Here is a 17,582-nt window from a genome sequence, read left to right as displayed (position 1 = left end):
TATTAAGGCATTCCATCCAAGACCATCCCCTCTCTTACCCTAGCAAAGAATAGCAGATAGGCAGAGTAGATTCCACAGGCAACAAGACAGAGGTCATATTTTTAATTGAACTGAATAACTCCTAGGGAAAACTAAAGCAGCCCTTTGGCAATCCCTGCCCTACTCATTCTGGGAATTGGGGTCCAGCCTCACAGACCTTCTGGGAAGATAACACTTTCTGGGTATAAGCAGGTCTGTTTAGTAAAAAGGAGTCTTATGCCACCTACCTAAAATGATCAGGCTAATCCTTAACTTAAAAATATGAAAAAATCCCAAGGACTACCAGATATCTTGAAAAAAAAAGTCAGCAAGAGATCTAAATTAATAAATCCCAGAAAGTCAACTTTGAAGAAATTGTGAGGGAGAAGTATACATATTCAAATGTTCAAAAACTTAGGAAATTTATCCCCTACATACCCTTCCTGCACAAGTTCCCTGAGAATGTACTACAGCAAAATGAGGATGCCAATACAGAGGGAAGAAAATTTTAATATGCAAAATATTGAAATTGAGTGAAGGACTAGAATCCTTCATTGAAACAAAATCTCAGAATTATATATGGGTAGGAAGTTAAAACACAATTAAGTCCAACAAAAACAGACATTTCATGAAGTCCAAAATTGGTGTCTTCTAACGGGAAAAATTAAATTCCATGCACTAGAAGAATAAATAAAAAAATTTAAGATATCAGTGATTATCACAAAGATTTCTTTTTACCAGAAGAAACCAAGAATTCTCCCAGAAAAGCTAGTAACTCTACAACAAAGTCATGATCCAAATGTAAAGCCAACTAAGATGTGGCAAAATTTGGAACTGGTATGGAATTAATTTAATCATGAACCTGGTGGGACACTACTCTTTTGAGTGACATAACATAGGAATAATGACTAGAGTCAAAGAAATACAATCCTAGCTCACTGCTTCATTCTACAGGGAACATGTTAAAAAGTCACAATAAAGACAATGTTCTTTATTTACTTTCAATGTTTGGAGTCAACCTAAAATCAAAATAAAGAAAACTTAGTAATGAAGTGAACTTAAATGATTTGAATGTTAATCAGTTTTTGCAACAGAAAAAATATAAAGATATGGTCAACAAGAGATAGAAAAGTGTCAGGAAGAGGAAAGTTGGAGGAAGGCAGCAATGGTATTTGCATGTTACAAATCAGGATACAGACCAGGATTGGTGCTGAAAGAGTAGGGTTAACTATGCTAGGCAAAGTTTAAGTACCATGTCTTTACTACTTTGAAATAAAAAGTAAATCAAACCATTCATAATAGGTGGCTTATCAGTGACAGGAAAAGTCTCCTATATAACACCTTTACTTAAGGATATTTTAAAGACTTTCTCTATAGTATCGATTTTGCTTTAAAGTTCTATACCTGGAATACTGAAATAACAGAATGATTATGTATATGTTCACTAACCAGAAACACATTTCTGAAAGTTTAAAGGGGATTCTTACCATTGATAAGTCATAAATTTGTTTTTTTAATGCTGCCACATCTTCCTTTTGACTTAGGTGTTTTGATTGCTCTTCGAGCTGAAAAAACAAATACAAGTTGATCTTACAAACTCATTTTAATTATATTGGTGAAGTTTAGGAATATTCTTGAACAGGAATATAGGAATTCTACAAGTCTTCAATTTTTAATATATATGACTATTAATCACTAAATATCATTAAATAACATGAAATATATAAGGCTTTGAACATTTATTTTAAGTAATTTATAAATTGGAAAAAGATCTTTTATTGCTACATGAGTTTTTGTGTTAACAATAGAAAAGGATTTTCTGGAACCATCAATAAAGCAATCCAATACTTGCTTTGCTCAGTTATGCTACATATGAGTACAGACATGCACATTCTCTTACGTTCTCTGCACGGAACACTTTCTATCTTGCATTAAAATTGTTTATGAAGGTCCTACCTCCAAAGCTAGGGTGTAAGATATTAATAGCAGAGTTAGTGTCAGGCTCACCCATGTTTTCTTCACGGTGAGTTCAAGAGATGCTTAGTGAATGACTGAAATCATTATCTCAGCATCAGGCAAAGCTACAGACATGCACAATTAGTGAGTGCATACATGAGCTATGCTTGCTGGCTGGCTGATTCATTAGTGTTAACAGTCTACACTGGTTGAGAAACATCTATAACATGGAGAAAATAAATGACTTTCCCACAAAGAGCATACATCTTGGAACCTGGGATTTGTGCAGTGTTTACATATGGTTTAAAATGTACCCCACATTTCAAGTCTAAGTATAGTGACTAGGGATTTGTTTTCTTGTTGCCAAATGGTATCAGTGGCAGGTTTTTACACAGCTATGTCATAACTGCCATGTGGATGCCTGTGACTGAGGAAATCCATTGACTTTAAAATGCATTCTGACTTCAGAGAAGAACAATTATGGAGAAAATGAGTTTCTTAGAGTCACAGCAAGTTAATAAAAATCATAATAAATTTGCAAACTTTCCTATGTTTTTATTACAGCCTTTGACACACTCTCACATAAATCATCTCACTGTTTCATATAACAACCACACACCAGGTGGGCAGGAAATCTGGTATAAGTGAGAATGCATAAAATGTGTAGTAAGACAATTCTATCATTTATCACTTATCAAGCTCTTTATAGAACTCAGTCCTCATTTGTAAAAGGATAATTTGCCTTCCTCAGAAAAAGGTTTACTATTAGATTTTTTAAGTTATGTGAAAAGCAGTTTAATAAATTGTAGTCAGTAAAATATCAGTTATTACAGTAAGGCAAGATGGTTCATTATTAACATTTTATAGGTAAGAAACTAAGGATCAGCAAGAAGAAGCATATTGTCTCGTGTGTTACAGAAAGAAACTAGTACAGTCTCAATGAGGACTCGAGTCTCATATCTCTCACTGTTTGAGTATTTTTATGCACTGTGTTAGGGTATACTTTCTTGCACACATTCTCTTAGCCTAAAGATTCAAAGTAAATGAAGACTGTATGGCTCTGGCATGAATAGGAGATTGGCACATTAATTCTGTAATACAAGCAGAGTGCAAAGCTCTGAGGACTTTTGAAAATCAGATATAAGATAGACACAGATGATAATTTTCCAGAAGACTACAGGGGAGAATTTTTAACCATCCCAGAGGTTTTTTGGTTATCTGTTTTACTTATTTTCATTACTTATGGAAAACCGTTTGCTGGAGTTAGCCTGTACCAGCAGGTGAGAATCTGCTTCAATTCAACATTATCTCATGACATCAACTTAACAGCTTGAAATCAGTAATGGTGCAAGTATTTCCAACATGAAAATCAGCAAATTCTACAAATCTCTCCCTTCTCCTTCTGCTCCACTCCAGAGCCATGTGTTAACACCTACCAGCACACCACTGAATGGAATGGACCCTGCTCATTAGAATAAAGTAGAGAAAAAGCCTAAACTTGATCATGCCTTTGTTCATATTTCAACAAGATTTTTCTTACCTCTTGCTGATCAGGTGTCCCTTAGATCTGGAACATTCTACTTATAAGAGAATTATTCATTTCATTTAATAGATATTCATTGAATAACTGCCACATGCCTTGCAGTAAGCTAGGGGGATAGATATAGCAATTCTTGATGAAGAAAGATAATGCTGCACTGTCATGAAGCAGATGTTTCACTGGACAAGGTGACTTGCGGGCACTTGATCCGCAAAGACTATGAAAACAAACTGGGGTTTGATGAACAACTGCTGAAGAGGTAAGAAATATTTATTAGACTATGCAAAAGACAGGTGATCCTGGAAATAACTCAATGGTCCTTTAAAAAAAAAACAAAAATCTTCCCAAGGTGTTCATTTGACTCTGAAATCTGATTCTGTCTTCACTTTAATGATTCCAAATGTTTTTAGTTATCAATAGCTTGGACTATTGAAAAACTGAGGCTGTTGCTAGAAGTCTAACTATTACATAAATACCTTTTTTAGTTTTTTAATTGTCACATGCAGGTCTCCTACTTCTGTTTCATACTGACGCCTGAGGTCACTCAGGGCTTCCTCAGCTTTGCGTTTTTCCTGATAGAAAGGAAGAAAAGACAACTGTTAATTTAAATAGGTTCACCCTCTTAAAATAAACATCCTTCAAAACCCCATAGGTGAAAAGCATTTTGTGTCAACCTAAGCATCAATTCTCCTACCCAGGGAGAGTGAGGAGGGATGGTAGAAGACCAGGTGGTTTTAGGTGTGCAACAGTTCTGGGATTGAAATTCACAAGTATAGAAGACTTTTACTTTCCTTACTGAGGTAAGGGAAGTTTACTTCATTTCTAGTCTACAACAAGTAGATGCTAGGACATGGAACAGGAGGTTGTTACAATAATATGGGGGAGAAAATGTGGTGGTTCAGATAAAGTCTTCACAAGCTTTTAGCAAATTGAAATGGAGTGAACAATTTCCAACTTATTCTGTGAAGACCAGCATTAGCCTGATACCAAAATCAAACAAAGACATTAAAGCTACAAACAAGTATCTCCTATGAATACAGATGCAAATATGATAAATAAAATCTAATAAACTGAATTAAAAACTTATAAGAATAATATAAACAATTGCGATGGATCTCAAGAGTTCAAGGTTGTGCTGACATACAAAAATCAATCAGTGAATTTGCTGCATTAATATCCTAAAGAAACACATGATCAAAGGGCATTATGAATGACACGTGTTAACATCATACCTAATGTTGAAAGCCTGAATATACAGGGTGACTACTCTCCACTTTTATTCTTCTAGTAAGGCCAATAAGGCAAGAAAAATTAAAAGCACCATCTAGCTTAGAAGAGAAATAAAACTGTATTTATTCACAGACTACATTATTATCAATCTAAAAAAATCTGATGGAATCTACCAAAAGCTACTGACTATAAAGCACTACAAACAATGCTACAGAACACAGGACCAATATACACAAATCAGATATACTTCTATATATTTCAAGAAGAAACCGTCAGATAAAAATTTTAAACATATTTTCAGGAGCATCAAAATATGATAAACTTAGAAATAGATTTGTAAATGATATGTAAGACCTGTGCACTGAATACAATAAAACAGTGTTGTGAGAACAAATGGAGAGATTACTCAGGCTTGTTGATCAGCAGAACTCCTGCATTGCCCATCAGCTGCAACAAAGTAGAATCAAACCCTCAGCAGGCTTTTTCTTAAAGAAAATCACAAGCTAATTCCATGAAAATTAAACAACCTAAAATAGTTAAAACAACTTTGAAAAACAGTAAGATGAAAAATGAGTGCCACTTGACTTCAAGTCATCAGGACAATGCAATACTGGCAAACCAATACACAGAACAGAACACAGAACCTAGATATAAACCCACAAAAATAAATTAGACTGATTTTTGAACAAAAAAGGTAATTCAGTGAAAAATGGATAGTCTTTTTTTTTGGTGGTACTGGGGTTTGAATTCAGGGCCTCACACTTGCTAGGCAAGCGCTTTACTGCTTGAGCCACTCCACCAGCCATTTTGCATTGGGTATTTTGGAGACAGTCTTGCAAACTACCCCCGTGGGCTGGCATCAAACCATGATCCTCCTGATCTCTGCTTCCTGAGTAGCTAAGATTACAGGAGTGGGACACTGCACCTGGCAATAATAGATAATCTTTTCAACAAATGGTGTTAGAACAATTGGATACCCATAGATGATAATAATAATAATAATAATAATAAAACAACTTGGAGCCATACCTTGCACCATATACAAAATGGATCCTGAGTGGAAAATGGAAAACCGTAAAACTTATCAGAGTAAAAATAGGGAAAATTCTTGGAACCTTGACTTAGTCAAATATTTTCAAATAAAACACCAAAAGCATGATCCATGAAAGAAAAATTTTAAATTTAGACTTCATCAGAATTAAAATTTTCTACTCTTCCAAAGACTGTTAGTAGGGTAAAAAGACAAGTCACAATTTGGGTGAAAACATATTTAGAGCAGGTATCTAATAAGGGACTTATATTCAGAATATATAAAGAATTCCCAAAACTCAGTAATAAGAAAACAACCTAATTTTAAAGTTAGCAGAGTGAACTTTAACATAAACTACACCCCAGAAGAAACACACATGGCAAATAAGCACATGAAGAAATCTTCAACCTGATTATCTGCTAGAGAAATGCAATGAAACCACACTCAGGTTCCTCTACACACTACTAGAACTGAAGGACAGAACTCTCTCCTCTGCCACACAATGTACAACTGACAGTGTTTGTAAAAATAAGCACAGACTTACACAGATGATCAAGCTATTCCTCTCTAGGAATTCACTCAAGAGAAATAAACGTATATGCCTACTCAGATTCTTGCACATGAATAACCATAGCACCTTAATTTGCAATAACTCCAAACTGGAAATAGCTCAATTGTCCCTCAAGAGACGAATGGATAAGCAAATGTGGTATATCCACACAATGGAATGTTACTCAGCTATAAAAATGAATTCATGCATGTATAAGTCTCAAAATAATTGTGTTGAGTAAAAGAAGCCAGAAAAGAGAAAGCACAAACTGTAAGATTCCATTTATGTGTAATTCTAGAACCTTTAATCTGTAGTGACAAAGATAGAACAGTGGTTGTTTGGCAAAAAGGGGCAAGGAAGGGGACAGGAATGCATAACAAAGGGACATGAGAAAACTGTGGTGGATGGCAGCATCCATGACTTTGCTTGAGAACATGGTGTATACAGATTTCAAAGTTAACATTTTCTACACTTCAAATATGTGCAGTTTATTGCATGCCCTTATAACCTCAATAAACCTGTGACGATAAATCAAAACTAACTGAAACAATGCCATATGTACTCTATATTCTGACTCAAGGTCAGGAAGAGTGACTGTTGCTAGAGACTTAGAGGAGGGAACCAAGGGCAAGGTGGAGACTGTCTCTGAACTTTGCAAGGATTTAGGAAAGTAGAAGGGAGCTCGTAATGGCGGCAATCACCAAGACAAAGAAAAGAGCTGTGGTAGAAGCAGAGCCATGAGCAGTGGTATCACTGGGCCAGCCAGCATGTGGGGTGAAGACCCTGGGGAATGAAGAGGGGCCATGACTGCAGGAAAGTTAAGGAAAGTCTTCAGTGAGCAGGACATGTCATTCCAGAGACACTGTGATCACAAGGAGCAAGGTGGGAGCAAGGAAGCACTGGCAAATAGGTTTCCCCCCAGTGCCAGAGCTGCTCAGCAGGCAGGGAGGGCCTGTCTAGACTGGCATGCTGAGGTTTCAGGGGTCACATGCATGGGAAAACCGACTGATGGCATGTGCCATCATTGTGGATACAGAAATGAAGCTGTGGATGCCGAGGGTTTTTCACCCCTAGATTGAAGCCAGGAAGCCAAGGAAGATGTTATAATTAACCAAACACAACGTTAAAAGAGGTGGGAGCCATGGTAACACCTCCATTACCCACAGCTAATTGGATAGGCAGTGGAAGAAGCAGTGACATTTGACAAAGGAACACATGTAACTGTTAGGTGCTTGACGAATGGATAAGTGATGAATGAATAAGTAGTGAATGAATGACAACTGTTTAATGAAGAAATGCTAAGTGTTTGATGAATGAATGGGTTTGCGTATTAAATACAATGGAGAGAAAAAAGAAGAAGTCATTTTACTGTTTCTACACTACAATAAGGAAAATGTCATGGGCCATGAACCCTGAGTCATTTACTCTGAAATATGACATCCAAAGAGTTATTAAGCTTGTTATTAACAGTAGGACAACAAAAAGATCTACAGGTACAAATGTAGTATAGCCATTTAGGGCAATGAATCTGAAAGGACCTAAGAGGACACTGAACCACAGAAAAGAGCTGAACAAAAGGAGCAGCAGCCATGGTGTGCCCACCACATCTTGGGCACGGTGCCCAGCACTTCATATATACTATTATGCTTAACCCTCATTGAAGCCAGCAGATAGAATTAGTCTATTTAAAGATGCAACACCACAGTCTCAGAGGTGAGGTCACTTTTCCACTGTCACCTGATCTAGGAAGGGCAGAGTTAGGACCAAACTAATGTCTGTGGGATGGCAATGCCCAGACCACTTGCCCTTTTGCTGTCTTTCTTCATCAAGCGGCAAATGAACACATGGAAATGGGATTTTTAACTTAATAATAACTACTCAAAGAGATACATATATTTTCTGCTTTCAGTAAACATTAATTGCCCAAATATTATTTTATAATGAAGAAAGGTAACTATGTTTTCAACCCAAATCACTAAAGGTAGCTAGCATTCAACTTTCAACTTTAAAGAATTCCTGTAATGCTGGACATCAATGGCTCACTCCTGTAACACTAGCTACTCAGGAGGCAGAGATCAGGAGGATCACGGTTTGAGGACAGCTTGGACAAATGGTTCATGAGACAATGACTTGAAAATAACCAACATTAACGAAGGGCTGGTGGAGTGGTTTGAGTGGTAGAGCACCTGCCTAGCATGCCTGAAGCCCTAAATTCAAACCCACATACTGCCAAAAGAAGAGCTCCTGTAATAATTGTAATAAAATAAAATACAGTAATTTACATTTCACTATGATACACCAAAGTTGGAAGACAGAATGTTAATGTCACTACTGCAATCCAGATCTAAAGGTGGCAGTGGACATGGGCAAGGAGATGAGTATGTAGAAGCCAAACCATCTCTCTCTCTCTCTCTCTCTCTCTCTCTCTCTCTTCCCTCCCTTTACCTAACTCTCATTTTTTTTTTTTGGTTGATGGTTTGGTTGGGACTTTTTGTTTGTTTGTTTCTTTTTTTTGACACACAGTCTTGCTATGTAGCCCAGAAGCCTTAAACTAGTGATCCTACTGCCTCAGCCTACTGAGTGCTGAGATTCCAAGGGTGCACCACACACTCTATATCTTGATTTCTTTCTTTTTATTCTTTTGTCTTTTTCCCCAGCCAGCTTCTCTACTGCAGGCTGGATCCTCCATTTCCTGAGCTCTCCTGTCACCCCATCAAAGAGGGACCTAACCTCCCAATTTCATCTGAATCTTTCCCAGTCACTGTTTATCATACACACTGCTCCTTCACTGTACTTGTCACTGTCTGAAGTTACCTGCTTTATTTATTTACTTGACCACAATTTCTGTCTCTCCTGACCCCACTTCCAAAAAGCCAACACTCCCTTCTCTCAGAGTCTCATGGGAGCTTAAGCTTGCTGTCCCTCAGCCTGACACTGAGAGGACAGTTCAGCACTCTTTCCTAAGAGGTGCTCCACAATGGTTAGCTGCATGAATGCCAATCCCAGAAACTCACATCTTTCCAGGTTTTGTGTTCTGCTGCCTGAATTCTCTGATCCATTTCTTCCCCCATTTCACTCAATTGCAAGGCTGCCTTGTCCTGGGCTCTGGAATTCAACAAGAGGCAAACAGTTTCACTGTATGCTTGGACTGTAAACATGAAGAGAAACTCAAGCTCACCCATTTCTAGCCCTATGTTTTGTAGATGAGGAAAAACACAGCATTCTAAATAACTTTCCCCATTCCTTTCACATAATAAAAAAAGATTGGCAATTTGACCATATGAGTGTAAAATGACATTAAAACTAGATATTAAACAGATGAAATAGATTAAATGATATTAAAACTACATTGTGGCAAAGAACAACTAAAATATAAAATCACTGGAAGATTCTCAATAAATTCTGAAAATCCTTTTTGCTACCAAGACTGAGTTACAAACCTGGAGAAACAAAAGCATACTATGTCAAAAAGATGGTTAGACACAATCTCAAAATTCTATTATGTAAACCTCACAACACTGTATGCTAGTTAGAAGGGAAAATGAGATTCCAGCAATTGTTTTAACTCTGTCCCCCAAAGTTCTATAATGTGGATAAGGTTGTCTTTTAGAAAAACTTCTGTTTCTTTCATTAATGCAATTAATAAATCAGATCTCTATGCAGACAAGGTACACTGATTTTACAAAAAGTTAGAAGAATTTCAGTGAGAGTGATTCTAGCATTGGGATTATTCTAGCATTGGGGTAAAATAGGGATTATTTTACTAGCAACTGTCTTGTATATGAATGTCTGTCACCTTATAATAGTTAAAGTTGCAAATTAAACCTTAAAAAATAATTTTTTTGTTCTCATTGAGCTACATGTCCTATAATTTAGCTTCTCACATTTTTATGCCTTGCCTACCAACTAGATTGTGAGCAACCTGAAAGCAGCCACCATGAAATTAGAGTCAGTTGACTTGGGCCAATGACAACATACCATGAAAAATAAAGACAGAGGAAGGGCTTAAGTAGAAGACCTCCCAGCTTGTAGTTTGATGGGCCTCTGCTATATTACCCTATCTAGCTTTTGACTAATTTACTCTCTCACAACATAATTTGTTGTGTATTAGTTCAACTTCTACATACAACTCTGAACATTACCATTTTCTCTTCCTGTTTACTTCCTTCTCACCACATAGCTGGCCCAAGTTTATGTTAACCAAGTATGGAAAGTTAGTTTCTGTTATGAAATACCTGCTATTTGAAATCTAGAAGTTACATATCTCCATCACAACTTTTCTTTTATTTTTGGTCAAATCTGGGACTATAAATAGTGAAATCATATCTTTTCTGTGTTTGTTATGATCATTTTTTCCAGCTATTCCTTCTACATATCCAACCCCAAATACTTTGGATTTCTCCTGAATGTCCTCTGCCTTTCTCAATTCTGAATAGTTAGTGTGCGTGTGTGTGTGTGTGTGTGTGTGTGTGTTTACATGATTCTATTCCTGGAGGGCATGCATGTATGGCACACATCTCTGTGTGAATCTGTATATGTGTACATGTGCATGTACCTATGTGCTTGTCTGTTTAATAGACACTCAGGGGACATTCTGAAGAATCAATGTGTGTCTGCCTGTCATGTCTCAAAGGAGTCCAACTCCAGGCTTTTTCACTCTCCAGAATGCTCTACTGAATTTGGAGTTCTGAGGACACCCTCTTGGAAGACTCCTAGAAAGCAAATCTGAGGGCAAAGAACAGAGTCTGAGACATTTTAAAGTGTTCATAACAAAATCCCCGGGACTAGAAGAACAGTTTTATTCAGTATCATAATTGTAAAACATTTTCTCTTCTGCATTGTAATTCCCGTCTGTTATTCCATAGGCCCAGCCACGTAGTTCCAGTGTCATTTAGAGAGGAAGAGTAAGGACATAGAGGAGCTGAAGACATGTCACCTGCTCCCACACAGGCAGGGCAGCATCCTGTCAAAGGGACTGTGTTTACAAGTTCAAGGCAGACACCAGAGGGTGTTACTAACAGGACACATGGTAGCAGGAAGCACTTCTGGGGCAGAACATTCAACAACTGTGACAAATAAAATGCCCTCTTTCCCAGTGTGTGATAAAGGAGTGTGTCCTTCTGTGGAGGGAAGAGGCTAATGTGTGGACTGTACACATATAAACTCTTCTTGAGCTGACAGAGTTGCTCAAGCAGTAAGAGCGCCTGCCTACCAAGCATAAAGCTCTGAGTTCAACCCCACTGCCACAAAAAAAATTATTCTTTTGCAGTGGAAGGCTATTAAATCAAGACGATATGCCATGTAGGCCAGCTCTAGTTTCCATGAGCTGTCTGTGTTATAGTAAGAGTTTCAGCAGTACTTGGGCTTTTGGTTCAGGGTGAGGCTCAGGTGAGGAGGGCTAGAGAGAGGGAAGTAGCAATGCTGAGCACCTACCATGCAGCAGGCATGGAGGAGGGGCTCCACCCATGATGCCGTCTAGGGAGTCTCAATACCCTGAGGGTGAATATTCATCCTTACTTCACGTACCTGGGGACTGAGACTCAGGGAGAGAGGGTAATCTGCCTGCAAGGTCTCATACCTCTAAGTGACACGGCTAGGTTTCAAATGGAGTCCTGCCTGCCTTTCTAGAAATGTCCTATATGCTGCACGTGGCTGAATGCAAGATAAATCTGGATTGTTCACATGGAGTTACTGGTCCTGAACAGCTGCTGCAATAGGGTTGTGATGATCTGCTACGAGATTGCTGGATGAGTCTATAAAGTATTGCCTGACACAACTTACCCCTGCTGGCTCAGGTTAGATTCCTGAGATTACATTCCTACACTCCTGAGGCTCAGGAAGTCCAGCTGTATCATAATCTGATCATGCAGTTCAGTCCATTTGCCACCCAGGTCAGAAAGCAAGTTAAAGGGCCCATGTCCCGTTTAGAAAGGGAGAACTTCAATACCTCTTCACTGCAATGGCCAAGTTTTCCATCTCTGTGCTTTGAAGTTTGATCTCACGGATAAAGTTCTTAATCACATGTTCATATGGCTGGATTAGTCTTGGCTCCACAAGGTTGATGGTTTGATACAGCATACTAACTTGTTCTTTTCTACAAAAAAATTAAATTAAAAATCAATGAAAAAGTAAGCAAGTTTGAAGCAACAGGGAATTTTGCAACAGGGAAGCATAACTAAAGAAACCTGGAGTGATGAAAACAGCAGTAGAATGATCTAGAATGAAGGGAAGATAACAATCAGAGAGCCTATTGCACTTTTTCAATAGTTTTAAGTCGTTTTTGTTTATTTTCTAACGTTTTTAAAAGTATACAATAGTTGCTTGGGGGTTTTGTTGTGATGTTTCCATTTATGTGTACAATGGGTTTGATTCTTCCCCTTCATTAGTCTCCTTCTTTCCCCCGTCCCCTTCTTAAATGATGTTGACTGGTTTCAGTGTTCCATATTCATACATGTGTAAAAAACACATCAACCATATTCACCCTCCCCTTAACATCATTCAGCAGGATTTTGTCTTGGTATTTTATCTGTAAATATATTGTGCTAAAATCAGTTTAACCCCCTCCATTACTCTTTTTGTCCACATTAGAATGAGGCAGTCTAAATAAGACACTGAGCCATGAGAACCAAAGCATGAAAAAACAGATGCAAAGTGAACTAAAAGTCAGGAGCTAAGACACATATTGCATTTCCATGTCACTTGCAGTCTCCCATCACCCCAAGGCTCTCCTCACACACACACACACACACAATGCACACACACACTCACACGCACATGCATATACACACGTATACACACGCGCGCAAACACACAAACGCAAACACAAGCACACATACACATGCACATACATACAGATAGCCACAAACACACACATACGCACACATGCACACGTGCATACACACACGCGTGTGCACACACGCACAAACGCACACACAAACACAAGTACACATACACATGCACATACACACACATACACACACACATAGATACACAAGCACACACACACATATGCACAAACACACACATACGCACACATATGCACACACAAACATGCACACACACACATACACACACACATACACATATACACACATGTACACACATACACACAGGCATACTCCTGGGGATATACCCAAAGTAACGCAACACAGGTTACTCCAGAGGCACCTCCACACCTGTGTTTATTGCAGCGCTATTCACCATAGCCAAGTTATGGAAACCACCAAGATGCCCCACTACTGATGAATGGATGAAGAAAATGTGGTACTTGCACACAATGGAATTTTACTCAGCCATGAAGAAGAATGAAACTGGAGATCATTATGAGCGAGGTCAGCCAGGCTCAGAAGACCAAATATCATATGTTCTCCCTCATATGCAGACTTAGATCTAGGGCAAATGCAGCAATGAGGTTGAACTTGGATCACATGACAAGCAGAGAGCACATATGGGAGATATAAGAATAGGTAGGAAACCCAAAACATGAAAGTGTTCGATGTCCCCACTCCAGAGGAACTATTACAGAAACCTTAAAGTGACAGAAGTTATAATGAGAAGGGGATCAATAACCAGTGTAAAGATCAGTTAGAGATGAATTAACATGGGTCATAACACATGTGTACATGAAAGCAATGCTAGGAATATTTCTGTATAGCTATCCTCAACTCAACTAGCAAAAATGCTTTGTCTTCCTTATTAGGCTTGTGTCTTTTCTTCAACAAAATTAGTGATAAAGGCAGAACAGGACCTTACTGGAACTGAGTGGGGGAGATTATGAGGCAGCAGGGGAGAGGGGAAAAATGACCCAAACAATGTATGCAAATGTGAATAAATGAAGAATTTAAAAAAGAAAGAAAGTTGGAAGAGTTGCTTTTAGTGAGTAGGGTTAGTGACAGAGCAAGAACTCCTGAGGTCCTGGAAATGTTCTATTTGTTGATCTGGATAGAGATTAACTCAACCGTGTTCATTCAAAAAAGTTCACTGAGTTTTATACATATGTATGTGAATTCTTTCCTCTAGGTGTATTATTTTTCAGTAAAAATTTGTAGTCAAACTATTCAATGTCTCTGCATTTTTCACATCATCTATCACTGGTTTTTCATCTATAGCAAAGAAGAAAGAATTTTCTTGATCTCCAGAAGCAAACTGGAACTGCTGATTAACACAGGATAGTTGGAAAGGACAAGGAAGTTCAGTGAGTGGAGGACACACTGACTTACATACCAATAGGTATAGGTATAGGTACAATACCAAGGCAAAAATCCCAGAGAACAACAAACAGACACCTAAACAAGGAAGGACAGACTGAAAAAACAAGAGAGGGAGAGTAAAAGAAGGAAGTAAAGAAGGGAAACATGACTGATGAGCTTTCTATACAAGAAGGAACATAGAATTTTTAAACCTGTTGAAATCACTATAAGAAGGAGACTAAGGTGCAAAAAAGAGAAAAACTGGATAAAGTGGAAGGGATGTACTAATAGGACTTATAAATCATATATACATGGAAATGTCATAATGATACTCCTTATATAGCTATGTGAAACAAAAAAGTCTGTTTTTTAAAAGAGGAGGATAGGAAGGAAAAACAGGCCCTGCCTGAGGGTAATTTTACAATATAAAGCTTGGGAGCATGATAATTTTTTTCTAGAAAGTCAGGAAGTTACTTGAAAAGATCTAGTGAAAGAAGAGGAGGAACAGATAAGAGAGTGAAGGAGTGGACAAAGTATAATGAAAGTCTGTACTTGAGGCTAAGTTATGACTACTGTTAAGTTCATATATGTTCTGGACATGTCTACAGATTTTATGAAGTCTGTTTGAATAAAGAACTTAGCAACCTCCTTGTAGAGTCATCATCTTAAAGGCAAGAGAGATTTAACTTCCACAAATTTATGCTTATAACAAAACTTTCATTAATAAGTTTGGGTTTCAATTTTAAGCATAGCCATCTCAAATTTTATTTCTGTCAGGAAGAAGGAATCATTCTACTCCTTCAGTTTGCTCTTTTTGGATTTTAACAAAAATTTCTTTGTGGCCTGAATGGTACAGCACCTGCCTAGAAAGCATGAGGTCTTAAGTTCAAAACCCATTACCACCAGAAGAAAATGTCTTTGTGAGGTACTTTGGATCTAGGTTAATATCCTTTTCTGGTCCTTCAATTGAGGGCAGTGGGTCAGTGTTGAACATGCTCAATGGGGCAGAGTGATAATTCAGGTAGTCAATCTTCCCCTCCCTTCTTTCTCATTTTACATGGCATCTTCAACAAACTTGGACTTCATGAGAAGCCCAAAATCTTTGCCAACTATTAGGGATACAGTGAAGAGCAGGATAGTCTCTTCCCTGACAGCAGTTACAGTACCATGGAGCATAGCATACTTTAAAAGTATGCTAATGATAAAATTACAAGAGTTGTTGTCAGTGAATATGGAAGGGGGAAATCTACCAAAGCCTGTGTTTTCTCTACCATTACTCCACTAGTCAATCTACTGTTCTGCCTCTTGAACAGAAATGAAGAATTGGGTTCTGTCAATTTTTCCTTAACAAGCTATCTTCCAACATCTCAGCAAAGTGGGAGAAATGACTGTGCCAACCCAGAGGTTCGTAAATTATTATGTACTTAGAAAAAGGAAAACATCAGTCGTAGTTATCCTGAATTTCAGTATTAAATTGGGGTCACTGCTTCCCTATGGAAAAAATTAGGAAACCCCATTATCTTTGTGGATAGGATCTTTTCTACTACTGTGATTCAGGACGTATGCTTCCACAGAAGACTTGGTAATAAACACATGAATAAATTTTATGATGACACTTTATTTGCTGAGGTATTTTTCTGAACATTGTACAACATTACCAAAATTTGGTTCAATAGAGGAATGTTGTACTTTGGCAACTATTCTAAAATACAGAAAAACACACACTTAATCCAAGTAATTTTACTTAGGAAGTTGTAAATATGGAGAAAGGAAAAGGAAATTTTCTATTTCAGTGACATATGCTATTGAAAATGCAACAGCAATGAGATCATGTCTTAAAAATATGACTTAGAATACATCCTGTATGTCACTACAGTGTTTTTAACCTTACAAAATATCACTAACATCTAATTTAATATAAGGATATTTGCGACTATAGTAACATTCTAGAATATGCTCAACTAAAAGTTTATGGATAAAATTAAAAAATTAAATAGGAAATTCTCTGTTCATTTTTAAGGTAAAACTTTGGAATGCTGCTTACTGGCAAAAGCCCAAAGCTCTGTTATCAACGCCATTCATGCTAGGAAATAATGCACACAAAAAATGTTTAGTTGAGTTCAATTCTTCAATTAGACATGAACTTCTTTGGTTAGATAACTATTAAACAAAGTTGAGGCACATTATTATTCTAATTTCTTTAGGATATCAGTGAATTTCATCATCAGTGGCATGTACTCAAAATGTGTACCAATGGTCAAATATTCTACAACATTAGTAGAGAAACAATAACTTAGAGTAGTGAGACATACATATCTTCTTGAACTGGCTTCCATGCATATGCCCACATGAAGTTTTTGGCACTGGACATTATTTTAGCTGCTCAAACTATAAGACATAAGCTAATATTTTTCTAAGACTATACTAATTGCAATTTTGAGTCATGCATAGAATAGACAGACAAGTTGCTGCATCATTACCTCTAGACTGCAGTTATGTTCTCTTCATTGCCTTGATATTTCTGTTGATATTTTGTAGAAAACCTTTACATAGGCAAAATACTATTATTCTTATAGAAAAATCTAAGTTAGAAAACTTATGGGGAAAGTATTTAAGAAAAAAATTCAGTTTAGATGCCAAGTCCTTCAGAGCTACCCCAGCAGTGACCTATATAGACCTTGGCTCAAACTTTCCACCTCAAACTATAAGTATGAAAGCATAGTCTGGGAAGTGATGGGAATGAAGATACAGCTACCATCTGAAACTTCCTCTCGTTGACATGAGCCAGATGAGTTAAAATTCACAAGTGAGAAATCATCCCAAATGTCTATATTCTATACACATACTCATCTTGATTATTTCTTGAATGCAGTGCTTTTAATTCTTAGCAATAAACTTTCTTAACAATGGAGCTGAATACTTATGAACACATGTTAAGTGAGGGGTGGATTTTACAACGTGAGCAATGTGTATTCCTTGGGCGAAAATTCTTTTAACAACTTCATTCTTCAATTCTCTTAACTATATAAACTATCAACTCTTAAACTAGGAAGCAAAAGACATGGAAAG

At 37.5% G+C, this 17,582-nt stretch overlaps 1 protein-coding gene across 1 annotated transcript in view; it reads right to left on the bottom strand.

Moving 5' to 3' along the window:
• LOC141415473 (ras and EF-hand domain-containing protein-like) overlaps positions 1–15,689 on the bottom strand; it is a 38,844-nt gene extending 23,155 nt beyond the window's left edge. Inside the window, exons 1-5 of the mRNA XM_074052191.1 lie at positions 15,571–15,689; positions 12,272–12,418; positions 9,339–9,429; positions 3,991–4,086; positions 1,506–1,583 (exon numbers count right to left, since the gene is read on the bottom strand). Of these exons, the coding sequence (XP_073908292.1) occupies positions 1,506–1,583; positions 3,991–4,086; positions 9,339–9,429; positions 12,272–12,418; positions 15,571–15,689 (531 nt within the window). The remainder of the gene's footprint in view (positions 1–1,505; positions 1,584–3,990; positions 4,087–9,338; positions 9,430–12,271; positions 12,419–15,570) is intronic.
• Between the last annotated feature and the right edge of the window lie 1,893 nt (positions 15,690–17,582).

Source organism: Castor canadensis, chromosome 13 (genome assembly GCF_047511655.1).
Source record: "Castor canadensis chromosome 13, mCasCan1.hap1v2, whole genome shotgun sequence".
Lineage (NCBI taxonomy): Eukaryota > Metazoa > Chordata > Mammalia > Rodentia > Castoridae > Castor > Castor canadensis.
The sequence above is the reverse complement of the archived record's forward strand: the minus strand, read 5'-3'. Positions and strand labels throughout refer to the sequence as shown.